Here is a 14,283-nt window from a genome sequence, read left to right as displayed (position 1 = left end):
AATTCTAAATGGTGACACGTCAGAGCTTTGTCTGCTGAAGAGACTACAGTAGCATGATGAATGAAACTAAGGCGTAAACAAATGAAACCTCAAATTAGCTCCTTCCCTTTATAACTAAGGGCATAGGGTATTCTTTAAAAATGGTATGCCCTTTACATTTTCTGTAATGGAAGCACTGTGGTATTCACTTAAGAGAAACCCGCCATCCTTTAAAAGCACCATAATCTATAAGGGAGTTAATATCTGGAGAAAAAAATACATGGACCACCCTCAGGAATGAAATGCTAAAGATGTCTTTTTTTAATCAGTTTGTGAAGATCTACAAAAAAATAAAAAGAATCACATTCTAAAGGTTCAGTGCATTCAGCAGCTATAGTTTTGCTGCTAATTCATCTTTAAGTTGACTTTCAAAAATAACACCCTACCTCATCAAAATATACATTTTCCATTTGCTTTTAAATTAAAATAATAATAAAAAACATTTAAAGAATTCACAATCAATAGCATGACTAAGTTTCAGGATCATCTACAGCATATAATTTAAAGGTTCAAGATGCCAATATGCAGCACGCGGCAAGCCTATATGCTCCATGCAGCACACAATTAGAATATCTTGATCTTCACACTTCAGTTCTTGTCTTCCAAATAGCGTAGAACACCCATCTGAAGAAAAAAAAGTCAAGGAACAAAGCAAACTGTGTAGTATATTGTCAAAGAAGCACTTTTAGAACTAAAGTGAAATAAATCTCCAAATAACCCATTTATTATAGCTCAGAAAGATAGGATGGGTAATATCCCCACCATTCCTTCTTGATCCCAGGAAGTAGGACCCCTTTGACACTTAGGGCTAGATGCCATTTTTGTGAAGTACCTTTTTGCCTCACACTCATGTTTTTAATTTAGCGTCATGGATTTTTCCTGTATTTATATGAAAAGATTTGTTCCACAACTGCCATGACTTCTACTTATAGTTTCTGTCATTTCTGTCCCTTTCTTATTTTGACTGCCATCACACTTTCTTGGTTTTGAGCTTGGGTATTCCCCATAATGTTTCCCTCTTCTTGTTGTACATTGGGCTGGAAGCAGTTAGCACAACATTTCGTTCTGCTGGGAGCAGATTCTAGTCCCTTCTCCATGAGTGCAGAGGGATCCAGATACAGCAAAACCAACACACTTCCACTGTGCAGAAGATGTGAAGAGGCAGCATACCTCCTGAATGGCAAGGAGAAGTGATCTGCTTGAGCTCCCCGTTTTCTGATATTCATGGGGTATGAGGAAGATTAGATCCACTTCTGTGTAAATCTACTTGCCCCCCTGTGGCATGGGAAGGAGGGAGGTAAGGTGAAGACTAGGGCAAATTTTAGGATGAGAGTAGAGTGCATTGCTCTGCAGCACTAACAGATGACAGTGATCTAAACAGAGTACAGATGGAATTTCCCTCCCATTCTTATGTCAACTTATCTGGAATACTTATTAGTTTTAATATCTAGTTTTCCTTTTTTTAAAATAAAATGTATGCTATTAACATTAATGCATACCAGAAGTCTAAGTTAAACAAACAAAAGTAATGTCCTGCAAACATGCTGGAGGCTAGTCTGAAGGCAGCATGACTCCTGCTGCCCTTATTAGCATTTCTGAATATATGGTGTTATCTTGTCATGTTGACAGACAGAATGAATGAAAACTTGACTTTTATAAGAGCTGTTCACTTTGAAGCCTGATTATGCCTACTTAGTAGCCAGAATTAACAGAATTAGCTTTAGGTTTCAGAGTAGCAGCTGTGTTAGTCTGTATCCGCAAAAAGAACAGGAGCACTTGTGGCACCTTAGAGACTAACAAATTTATTAGAGCATAAGCTTTCGTGGGCTACAGCCCACTTCTTCGGATGCATATAGAGTGGAACATATATTGAGGAGATATATATACACACATACAGAGAGCATGAACAGGTGGGAGTTGTCTTACCAACTCTGAGAGGCCAATTAAGTAAGTGAAAAAAAACTTTTGAAGTGATAATCAAGATAGCCCAGTACAGACTGCTCTAATAAATTTGTTAGTCTCTAAGGTGCCACAAGTACTCCTGTTCTTTTTGTAGAATTAGCTTTAGTGGCATTTCATGCCAATTACTTCACTAGAAACATTTAAATATACTCTCCAGAGGAATGCAGTAGCACTTCTTGCCATAGTTCATGTAGAAGCATTTTGCAATACTACTGCACAAACAACACAACAAACACTTAAACGTCTTTAATACAAAATGCACCCAAACCATTTACAGAGTTAAATTAAGCAAGGCATGGCCTATAGAATAAACAGTGAAAAATATTGTCTACTGAATACATTAACACTGTTAATCATAAGGGTAAAGCCAAAAGAGATGGCATTTATGCCTTTTCTATTTGTCTTAAAGATGCTTTAAGCTGCAATCTGAATATTGATGGATAGTTGGCAAGGTCAAAAGAAACAGGAAGATCGTTCCAGAGGGCAGGGCTTCAGAACAGAAGGCTCTGGAAACAACCGTACCCAGACAGTGCACAGGAACAGAAAGGAAGCTGTACAGGGAGAAAACACACAGAGATGGAGAGGTAGACTGTGGCGAAACCACTCAACTCTTTAAAAACCAAACAGAGCAGACCTCAGTACACAGGAACAGGTGGGCAACACCAACCAAGAGTCTGGAGAAAGAAACTCGAGGAGATTACAGAGGAGGAGCTGCAATAATCCAGGCAAGCGCAACTCTTTCAGGGCAGGCCACCCATGAAGATGCCTCTATGGAGCTGAAAACTTGGGCAGCCTTTTCATGCCTCAAACCTCTTCCCTTGATGGGGGAAGAAGGGGGAAAAAAACATACAAGAAGCTCAGAGGAAACATTTCCTGACCCTCCTTCCTCTGTTTCTCCATAGGAAGTGGCTATTTAGACCAAGGAGGGGAAATAATCATCAAGCTGAAGGGACAGAGACAAAGACAAGTTGAAGGGATGAGACTTGAGGGGAGGGAGGAGCAGCTTGCCCTGGGCCTTGAAAATCCTGGCTGAGTCCCTGCCTTCTTGATTTTTCATTCCCACAGGTTTATGAGTTTATCCTGTGGAGGTATACCCCACAACTGACAACTTTATAGGAGAGTTAAGGAACAAGTGGCCCAACTTTGAAAGGTGCCGGGCCCCTCTCATAGGGACATCAAATGGGAGCTGTGCTTTTAAGCCGTTCCCTCCCTCCCCCCAACCACTACTACAGTAGTTCACTTCCTGTTTAGTAATTACAAAACGTATTTAGATTAGGGCATTTAAAAGTGTTGTCTTGTTCATTTAAAGAAAAGAACTATTTAGTTCACTCCAACCCGACGAACTGGGGTTGTTTGGTTTATTAATCATACAGGCTCAACCTTTTATATTTGTCAAGGATACAATTCCATGTATGAGGGTACACATACAGTTTCCTTTGAGAACTCCACAGGGCAATAAAGCCTGCCGAGCTGTTCTTCATAGAGGGTCAAGGCTTCAGTCAGATTGATACAGTTTCCCTGAGAGGAGGACAAAAACAAAAAAAATATATCAAGTCCTAGTTACAATGAAGTAAAGAAAAAATATAGGTGCATAGACACAAACACATGTATAAATTAATTCTAGGCTGCTCTGCACTACCGAGATATGTTTGAGCTCTTCTTAATACACAGTGATTCCAATGTTAAATGCAAGATGAAGTCTGAATAACTTGTTTTTCCATCTCACTTACCCTTTCATGTAAAGACACCTATCCAATCACAATTTGTAAGTACCAGAGGAATGTCTGACTCCCTTCTCATTAACAGGAGCATTCACTGCATCAGTGCTTCCAATTACAGCAGACATTAATGATATTTATATGAACAGCATCTACTCCATAATCATTTTCTTTATGATTGCTTCCATACTTTAGTAAAAAGCATTATAAGTCAGGTTTTTCTTAATTAAAATCTTAACCAGACTATGTTGTATGAGTCAATCTACATTTAACAATTTAATCTACTCATCCATAAAACAATGTTGAAACAACAGAGATTCAGCAGAGGGATTTCTGCCTTACCTTCAGTTCCTTTGTGTCATGCTACTGAAATGCAGGTGCTTCCCAAAGAATACTTTTTTTGGTATCTAAGCAACCAACAGTGGTTTTCTCCCCTCCAAAGATATTAGCAATTATTTGCTTATCAAAAGAAACTAAAATCTAAATGACCTGCTATTATTTCCCCTAGTAAGACTATTGCCAAGACACCACCACCTCCACAGAAGGACAAACTAAAAATCATATTCTTCCATTCCAAGTAACAAACTCCACAACAACCACCCACCCCAACCAGCCAGGCAGTTCTTTGGATACACACCCTTTTATGAGACTAACTTGAAAAACTGAAAAGCCATGATTTAAGAATCATACTCTTCAACAGGCAATTGAGAAAGTGAGATATGAGGTCGCCATGTAAAGAGGGTGGTAAGTGGAAGGCATGTAGCCACTTCTCTGTACCTGGTTTGGAAAAAATTAGGGATAAGTCAATCCCTTCTGAACATCTCAGGAAAAGAAGGTAAGTCCATACTGTAGGCTATTATTTTAGGTAGTAACTGAAAGTCTAAGAAAGAGTTCCATATCAAAAATGTTTGTCATTTGTTCCATGGTAGCAGTTCATTTGTTTTCCCAGCTAAACAAAAACACGCTCTCTCATCACTTTAACTAGGAAAAGCTGTAATGTTGCTAGATAAACAAATTTATTCCGTGATTTTTGCTGGAAATGTTTATATTTTATTCCTGAAAGATATATTGAGCATATTGACAGTCCAACCCAGGCTTGTACCCATTGAAGGGACATGGGATGAAGATTCAGCAGAGGCATTTCCTCCTTCAAGAGACAGATACAAACACAATATACATTTGGTGCAATCTGCTCATTCTAAAGTTCTAGGGTTTTTTCCTTTTGTTTATTTTTAAAGGGTTCTTCAGAAGTATTTTTATGACTCCCAGAGATAAGTCATCTGACAGGGATAGTTTAGCAGCCCCCAAGACTCCATCAGAAACAAGAAAGTCTTCATTTAAATTTGGTTGTGCCGGAGATTTACCAAAAGGTTTCTGGGAGTCCCATTCAGCACATCCCTGTTAGAGAAAAGTGAACTGGGGAACTAATTCAGGATCTCTACTGTCTCAAACAATCAACAATTTCCTCCACAACATGCATATATTCTATTTTAAAGGAACATCTAAGAAAATGGTCTATAACAAAAAGTCTATTGGTTCTTTACAAGTAGAATGTTTAGTTATTCCACACTAGAAAACACTCCCTTTATTTCTCAAATCAATCTTACGTCTGGACTCTTATGTTAGCACTCAGCAGAGTATCTGAGTGCATCTTATACTTCAAAAATACTCTTAATTGGAAGACACCAAACGTTGCTTTAGATGTCATCTGTTGACACGCTAAGAATACTAAACCAAAAAAAAAAAGGAAGTTTGCCTTGGCTGGTCTGCTGAGGTCTCTCAGCATTACAGCCCTTGGTTAAGGAAATTCCCTTTTGTTATGAGTTACACAGAGGGTAAATGCAAGGTTTTTGTTTTATTCAGTTTTCTCCTCAATAGATTAATACAAGAAATCTTTATTGGCACATTCTTGCTAAAAGTAAATTTGAGATCTCTAATCTTTGGGGTCAGCTTAGTAAGATTTTACCCCTCCTGCAATAAACTAAACCTGTAAAACAAATATTAGCACAGTGTGTGTGTGTTTGGGGGGGAGGAGGGGAGAGGAACATGGGAGAGCACTTGAAAAGGTGTTTCTTCTTCAAGGAACAAACATAGCTACGTCAAAAAATCCAGATGGTCCAAGTGAGAAAAAAAATGAACAATAAAACCTGAGCTGGCATTATATATATGTATACATATACACACGCAACCTATGGGAGGGGGGAGGAGTGGTGCGGCTGAGGATGCAGTAGTGATCCCGGTGCAGGCCTGAAACTCTGGAGAAAGGATCCATCCCCTTCTTCTGATCCTTTGTGGAAATCTCCAGTAGGGAGAGGGAGAGGGAGAGAGAGTGATGTTATTTATATATAATTAAATAACATATAATATAAATAAATAAATAAATATAAATCAATAACATCACACACACTCTGAGCCTGTACTGGAGATCTCCAAGAAGGGTCAGAAGAAGGGAATGGATCCTTTCTCCAGATTTGCAGACCTGCACAAGGAATCACTACTGCATTCCTCCCCCCGCCCCCAATCATAATGGCAGGTGATCTATACAGTTGCAGACTCAGCTCCCTTATTTGCTCCTCGTCTGGATTCTGCCAACTCTGCAGTGCGGCACAGGGAGCCCAGGACCACACAGGTAAGTAGATATGGTTATCAGCTATCTAGATGAGTACTGGAACAGAAAACCTTCCATCTAAGAGAGAAAAGCTACTTACCTCTGTCACTTAAACAAAAGGCAATGCTGACTAACTTTGTGGCAGGAAAAGAGATTATATTTTGCAGACCTCCAGTCACTAGAAGCACGAACTAACAGATCTTCAAGTCTACTTTCAGTAGCAACAATAGCTTTTTAACCCTTTTATAATTTCCAATGGATATGTCACATTTATCATAGAAGACAAAAAAAAAAAAGGAACTTATATGTAACAGTATAATCAAATCTTACTGACATATGGTCTGAGCAAAAGTCCCTAAAAACATGTTCCTGAGAAGAACTAAGCCTCAACATTGTCACTATTTACTGTAGAGCTCATAATAATAGACCATTAGTCTTAATTAAACAGACAGTAAGCTGTATTCTAATCTTTCAAACATTTTTAAGAATTGGATAATTCAACCATCAGCACCAGCTTCACAGTTTCTAGAATGACCTTCTCCTTACATGCCCCAAAACCTACCCATCATAACCCTAGAATACCTTTAAATCTTAAATTTGCACGGAAAAGAGACAAAGGCAGAAAAGCCTAAAGTAACAAACTCTGCCTAAGCAAAAGCAATTTTTTTCACCTGTTTTGAGAAACTTTAGGAGTAGTCTGAGATTTAAAGAGATTTAAAAAAAATTAAGGTATCTTTTTTTTTTCCTTCCAGACTACTTGCATGATTTGTACCTGACTGGAAAGACATGAAATACTACCACTGCTATATATCTGGTTCTCATTCTAAAGACTTAAATGTCACTCTTTATTGGGTATTCTCAAAGTCCACTCATCTGAAGCGGATCAAGCTCTTTTAATGACTTTGATGATAAAAACACAGAATTAATTAACACAGCACTTTCAAATGATCTTTCACATACAATATTCATATGTTTTGCTAAAGCATTACAGAGTTTTGTTTTCTGAGAACAGACTTTACTTAAGACACCAATGAGAATTTTACTATTGTGTTTCTTCTTCCAAGACAACTTCTAATTTGTTAAAAAATAGCCCTAACTTAATATAAGCTTATTTTTGGACACAGACACAAAAAAGTCAGCCCGAACAACAGACATACATAATGGGAACAGACTGAACCAAGCAGATCTTATATTTAATCTAGTATAGTTGAGCAGTTTCTTTCAAAACTGTTTCTGCTATGTGGCAGCCCCAGATAATAACTAGAAAGTAAGCTCAACCTGTCTGTTTTGACTTTGGGAATGAAAAGGTACGAAACAGTTTCTTTGCTTCCTACTATTACAAGGATCCTCTCCACTATGGTGTATTTGAAACAAATCTGAAAGTGTTCAGAGAAGTTTGGAAGGGAGATAGGGAGAGATGCCATCCCATTTTTATTTTATTGTACCTTGACTTTTTGCATTATACTGTAAGTTCCATAGATGGAATAAAGAAAGTTTTCTGTCTTACAAAGTATTTTTTTAATCATCATCTTTTACCCTCACTTTCAATTTGCTGGAATGCCAAAGAGAGTTGGGTAAAACAGTGATCATTAACACTGATATATTTCATTTACAAACACACTCTTGATTACATGGCCCAAGACTGCACACGTCACATTGCAATATTTCATACTTATTTCTGAACAGGTTTACGAATACTATAGGTATCAAGAAACGGAAAAGAAGAAATTTATAAAAGGTAAGAGTTGGGAACTTTAACTTAGCACAACTGTATAAAGCAATACACTGAAGAGACTACTGTAGTACTCGTTTAGTAACCTATTATTATCCAGAGGACTGCAGTGGTTATTTGGTTCAGCTGTCCTTTACCAACCATATAATTTTGTTTTGACATTAAATTCAATGAGTGTACCAAAACAGCTTGTGTGTGTAATTTAAGATTCACAAATAGAAAATAGCTCTTGGTAATTTATGGAACATACCACCATTACGGAGGAAGTTTAATGGTGAGACCAATAAGGCACACAATGACACACAAAAAATATATATATCGCTATAGGCTAGTTTCCCAGACTGTCATCTTAGTATCCGATCTCTTCTCCTGTCTTCATATACGACAGAGGAATCACTATAGCCAATGTGGCAAACAAATTACAGGAAAGAACAAAACACTTCAGTGTGTAATTTCTACATTTTGTCAAACCCACAAACTCCCACTCCTCAAATCAAGACTTGCCCTAAGAGTGGTCAGACACATTCCATTTTACAGTATTTTTAACACCCTCTTTGAATTGACATATAGAAATGTAAGTTTTATATTGCTTTTGTTTCAAAGTAGTTGTCTACTTTTATTTAACAAGCCAAAAACAAAAAAACACTGCCTAGAAAATTTAGATATGGTTATTCCAATTATCAAACAAATTATCCAAAAACATCCCCCCTCGCTAACAGTTGACAGGCAACCAGAATTGACAGGCAAACAGAATAGTTTAATGAATTGTAGCAAAAAGTTTCACTTAGATTACTTCTAGGTTGCAGTTATGATGCCAAGTTAGAGCAAATTTAGGAGACGTTCCTGCACCACTGAAATTATTCAGACAGGGATCAAGACTAACACACAAATGACCATCTTCAGTCAGATAGGGGAAATAGTTAAAAAATGAGTGTAGGTTTAAGGAACACAATTCAAGGGTGAAGCAATACACTTTTTCTTCCATCATTTTGTATCCAGTAATGGGTAATATTAGACAAAGCGAGAGGCTTCATTCCATCTCACTTATACTGAGTTTAATGCAGTTTAAACAGGTTGACTAATGGAATTACTCCTGTTTTATACAGTAATATGTGAGATCAGAATCAGGCCCTTAATTTTTCCCCTTTTTGTTCAGCAAAAGCTTTCAGCACACCACAGAGTTGGAGAAGTCTTTTCTATTTTGTACTGTAACCGTCTTGAGGGAAGTTTTCCCAATTTATTTTGGTTTTGGCTTTTTCTTTATAGGTGCCACGATGAGACAGCTCTGCAGCTTTCTGAACAGGAGAGTACCTACCATGATTTGTAACTCTCAAGCATATTAGCCATGGGGAATTTTAAGTAAGCTTATTTGCATTATAAAAAGACTACATATTTCTATACAGTAAGATTTAAACACCCCATACATTCTTACATGGATTAGAATACTTACACCTTTCACTGTCCATGCCTTTCCCCAAATGTAAATTGTCTCACCTTTTAGAGACTGTAAGCTCTTTGGGACAGAGGCTATCATTTATTATACACACAGTGAAGAACCAGCCAGGCTGACCTCAAAGCACTATTGCAATATGAATAGCGAATACAGAGAGGGTCAAAACTTTTCATGAAAAGTTTGTCCCTTTCTTATGCACCATACCATACCCTACCTCACCCTGCCTCCGGGAAGCTCCTCAAAAACCTTCAACCAGCTCCAGTTAAATCCCCACCACATACACAATATTAGTGTCAACAATTCCCCACCTCATATTTTAAGATGAACCTATCCCTTGCAACATTTTTTCTTTCCTCTGCCACATGACTGCACACACTACCACCATGCTTTGTGTGGTAGCAGCCAGCTTTCCTACTAGAAGGAAAAAGGAAGGGTAATTCAATAGCTCTTTTCTTACATGGGACTAGGACAAAGGAAGCAGTTGAATTCGGCCAATATTCCCTTTCCCTTTTATTTCAGCGTGACTAAGGGCCAGAAGATATCTATTCTACAGCAAGACAGAAAATAATTTTGGCTAAGTAAGTGTTTATGTGTGGTGGGAGATTCCATATATGGGTGTGCATGGTGCACATGCATACCCATGTGTGGACTACACACACACACACACACCATGCCTCAAAAGTAGTAGTGTTGGTCAGAAGAATTTTGAAAGAACAAACTGACAAGAAATTACACACACACAGATGAGAGCAGGTATGAGGCAATGGCCCAACGGGTCTGAAGAATCTACAAGGGCAGACTTCTATTATATTGCAGAGTGGTTGGGAAGGAGCAGCATGACAGATGGCGACGGGGGGAAGAAATCTGATCCTCACAACAGTAGTTAGTGGAATGCACAAAAACCCACCATAAACATTCTGAGAACATTTTTATCTGGACGGGAAAGATGACCCAGACAAGGAAGTGCAGTTCCCGTACAAAAATATTTTTGAAGTTTTCATTTCATAAACAGGCTCAAGATTACAGCTATTGACTGAGAAGGTTAGATAGGCAGCGCAAGTATCTGGCATCAAGAATAGTGGCTATCAGTTAAAACGGTTGGGTTATACAAAACAGCCGATGACTGATAATAAAACAACCATCATACATCAGCTGTTAGAGAACCTTCCAACAGGTTTGGACAGCATGCAAAAAGGTAGTTTTGAGGCAGTTAGGACAACTCTGAGTGGGATTTTCAAAAGCACTTCAAAAGCACATAAGTGATTTAGGAGTGGGACTTATGCTCCTATGTCACTTAGGCCAGTGGTTTTTAACCTTTTTTTATTTGCAGACCCCTAAAAATTTTCAAATAGAGGTGCAGACCCCTTTAGAAATCTTACACATAGTCTGTGGACCCCCAGGGATCCACAGATTACAAGTTAAAACGGACTGACTTAGGCAATTTTGAAAATCCAATCCTATTCCTTTAAGAAAAGGATCTTTTACCTTTTACCCTGCATGAAACAGAAACATGGCCCAAACTGCATTGTAAGTAGTGAGGTCTGGAAAGAATGACCATATGGGACTCAGTCAGGAGGTCCCAAGTTCTAAGATTGGTCAATGACTCAGGGCTCTATCCTTCAAGATCCTGAGCACCCTCAACTCCCACTATCTCCAATAAGAGAGGAGGTTACTCAGCCCCTCATAGGATCAAGCCCTCACCATGTAGCCTTTGGCAAATCACTTCACTTCTCTGCTTCACAGGGAGAGGAAACGATGAAAGAAACAGTAATTACACCATGGGCCAACCCTTTAAACCCTTAGTACTGCATGCATTCCTATTCAAATCAATGGGACTGTGTTCAGTAGTATGTCTTCAGGCCCTTTTTGCTTCTTTATGATATATAAAGGACTGAAAGGGTCTCTCCCCACCTCACAACATGCTGGGGGAAGTTGCTGGCTTGATTTTTTGCATTGGAGATTCAGGTCTTGTGTATGGCTGGAGAACTATGGTGTCTGAGGAACTACTGAAAGAGTGAGGTGATAAGAGCCAAGAGTGCAAGCTGAACAACTGAGAGGAAACTGAATAGTTTTCATGTGCTGTACGCATGTGTCAAGCATATCTGGAGATAAAAAGTCACATGGTTACTACTGTACTACCACAACTATTAGCCATGTTAAAAATCTAATCCTCTCTTTTCAAACTGTCTTCCATAACTATCTACAATATAAAAACAAATCCTACAACTAGCCAAGTCTGTCCTAGCACTCTTGTTAATGCAAATAAATCCTCAAAATTCTCTCACACAAAACTTTTCCATGGACTCTGGTATGCTGAGAAGTTGCTAGCCAATATTAGTCTTTTGCCAATATTAGTCTTTTGTCTCCACCTAGTGGTACAAGATCATACTGCACAATACTCATAGATTCTCTAAGTCAGTGGTTCTCAACCAGGGGTACATGTACTCCTGGGGGTACTCAGAGGTCTTCCAGAGGTCACTAGATATTTGCCTAGTTTTACAACAAGATACATAAAAAGCACTAATGAAGTCAGTGCAAACTAATATTTCATACAGACAATGGCTTGTTTATACTGCTCTATACACTGAAATGTAAGTACAATATTTACATTCCAATTAATTTATTTTATAATTATATGGTAAAAATGAGAACGTAAGCAATTTTTCAGTGACAATGTGCTGTGATACTTGTATTTTTATGTCTGATTTTGTAAGCAAGTAATTTTTAAGTGAGGTGAAACTTGGGGTTCGCAAGACAAATCAGACTCCTGAAAGGGGTCTGGAAAGGTTGAGCGCCACTGCTGTATTCAGTCTCTGAATATCTAAGGAATGATCAATCTGTGGAATGGAATGCATGCGAAGAAAAATTTGGAAAGAACAAGTATACTTTGAGAATCTTGAGAGGGCAGTATAACTATGTAAATCACAGTTGTAAAAAGAATGTAAGATACAATCTAATTTCTACCCCTTTTCATGATGTATTCCTGGTACAACAGAGCCTCCTGCCAAACCTAGAAAAATACCAAACCTGCCTTGTTTAAAAGCATAATGAACAAATCTTACATCACAGACCCTGGCTAAATGTTCCCCCAAATCCTCTCTATTATGCAATTTCTGTTGAGAATAACGTGCAAATTTTGCAGGAGAGGAAAAAAAGACAAACAAATGAAGCCTCACTCCATTTTACTACCTTCACTGCGCCCACCCTCCAAGAGACATACATCTTGTCTGGATAATTCTTCTCTGCAAGAACCTGATCCAAAGCCCACTGAAATCAACAGAAAGCCTCCCATTGATTTCAGTGGGTTTTGGATCTGGCCCCGGATGTAGCTCCCTTTGGAGTCTTTCAACTCCAGTTGGCAATGAAGACCTGAGAGATAAACAATACACTGCCTCTGCATATATTTCACAACTTTCCTGAAGAACACTGATGGACAAGCCCCTAGCCAGTTACATCGACAGTTCCATTTATTTCATGCCCTCTTGCTCATGAGAAGTATACAGATGTATTATCTGCTCAACACAGTCATGCAGAAACAAGGATGTTGGTGTGCCAGTGAAGCTTTCATGAATTTGGAACTTAAGTTATTTAATTAGAAATAGTAGCACGTGACCAGTTTCCCTTAATGCATGTTATACTCTCAAAAAAAAAAAAAAAAAACCAAAAAAAAAAAGGAAAAAAAAAAAAAAAAAAAAAAAAAAAACCCCTAAGAAATAAGGGGGAAAACAGCAAGTTCTGATTTCAGAACAAACCAAAGCACTACATATGTACCGCACATAAACAAATTCATAAAAGACTGAATTAACCTGGGAACAGTAATTAGAATATTGGAAAAGGAGGATATTATACAGCTAGATGTGGAGGATAAAAATCATTAAGCAATATCGAGGTACACTCAATTACTACTCTTTCAGACTTTCATCCTGCGGCCTACAGTTATTACCACCTCCCTCCTGCTAGCACTTCTGTATTTATTTACCTGCTAGTAACTGCTGATATTTCTTGAACTTCCCTAGCTACTGTCAAAGAGCTATCTATCTGATACCCTTGGGCTCTACATCATGTGCATTTGCACTACATAAAACTGTATCTGCAGGTGCAGACTGCTGAGCCTAAAGTAGTGCAATACATGTAATTGTACTGTTAGCTTATAGTGATACAGTTGTGGCATAGTATAATCAAGTGTGTATAAACTTTTTTCTTCTATATCCATCACATGTAAGGTAGTTTTTATTTAACTAAGAAAAACAAAAATGTTAAATGCTGTTTTTTTGCCTTTTTAATTGAATGCAAATTTCCATCCAAATTCAGCTTAAACACAAATCACAAGTAAAAAATGAATCTAGTTAATAAGAAATAGATCATTCACCATTTTCTAACACAAAAAATATAAGAGTTCAGAATCTTCCTAAACACATGTTAAGCTATATAATTGCTTAAATTAACATGTACAGATATAGTGTACCCACCTGGTTAGCATAAAGTTCCTAATTTAGTGTAAAAGACTACATTTGTTTGCAAATCAAGATGTTTTAATTATTATTATCCCATGAGAATCAACCTTTCTTTAGGAGAATAACTAAAAAGGTACATATGCAAAACAAAATTAAGAACCAGTGATTATTTAAATTAAGGTTTCCAGCTTGCGGATTTAAAAAAAAAAAAAAAAAAATCAATCCACCCCCAAGTATATTTGCTTTAAAAAGCATTAAGATACTAAAAATGTAAACTTTAGCACAGTGAAATATGTACAAATCATTGCTAACAAGTA

At 37.8% G+C, this 14,283-nt stretch overlaps 1 protein-coding gene across 1 annotated transcript in view; it reads right to left on the bottom strand.

Annotated features, from left to right (window-relative positions):
• Positions 1–277: 277 nt before the first annotated feature.
• Positions 278–14,283, bottom strand: part of LOC112105117 (spermine synthase) — a 66,725-nt gene continuing 52,719 nt past the window's right edge. Inside the window, exons 10-11 of the mRNA XM_026648821.2 lie at positions 3,404–3,519; positions 278–663 (exon numbers count right to left, since the gene is read on the bottom strand). Coding sequence (XP_026504606.1) covers positions 621–663; positions 3,404–3,519 — 159 coding nt within the window. The 3' untranslated portion in view covers positions 278–620. The remainder of the gene's footprint in view (positions 664–3,403; positions 3,520–14,283) is intronic.

This window comes from Terrapene carolina, unplaced genomic scaffold (assembly GCF_002925995.2).
Source record: "Terrapene carolina triunguis isolate 2854851 unplaced genomic scaffold, T_m_triunguis-2.0 Scaffold22, whole genome shotgun sequence".
Taxonomy (NCBI): Eukaryota; Metazoa; Chordata; order Testudines; family Emydidae; genus Terrapene; species Terrapene triunguis.
This window is presented reverse-complemented; position numbering and strand designations above follow the sequence as displayed.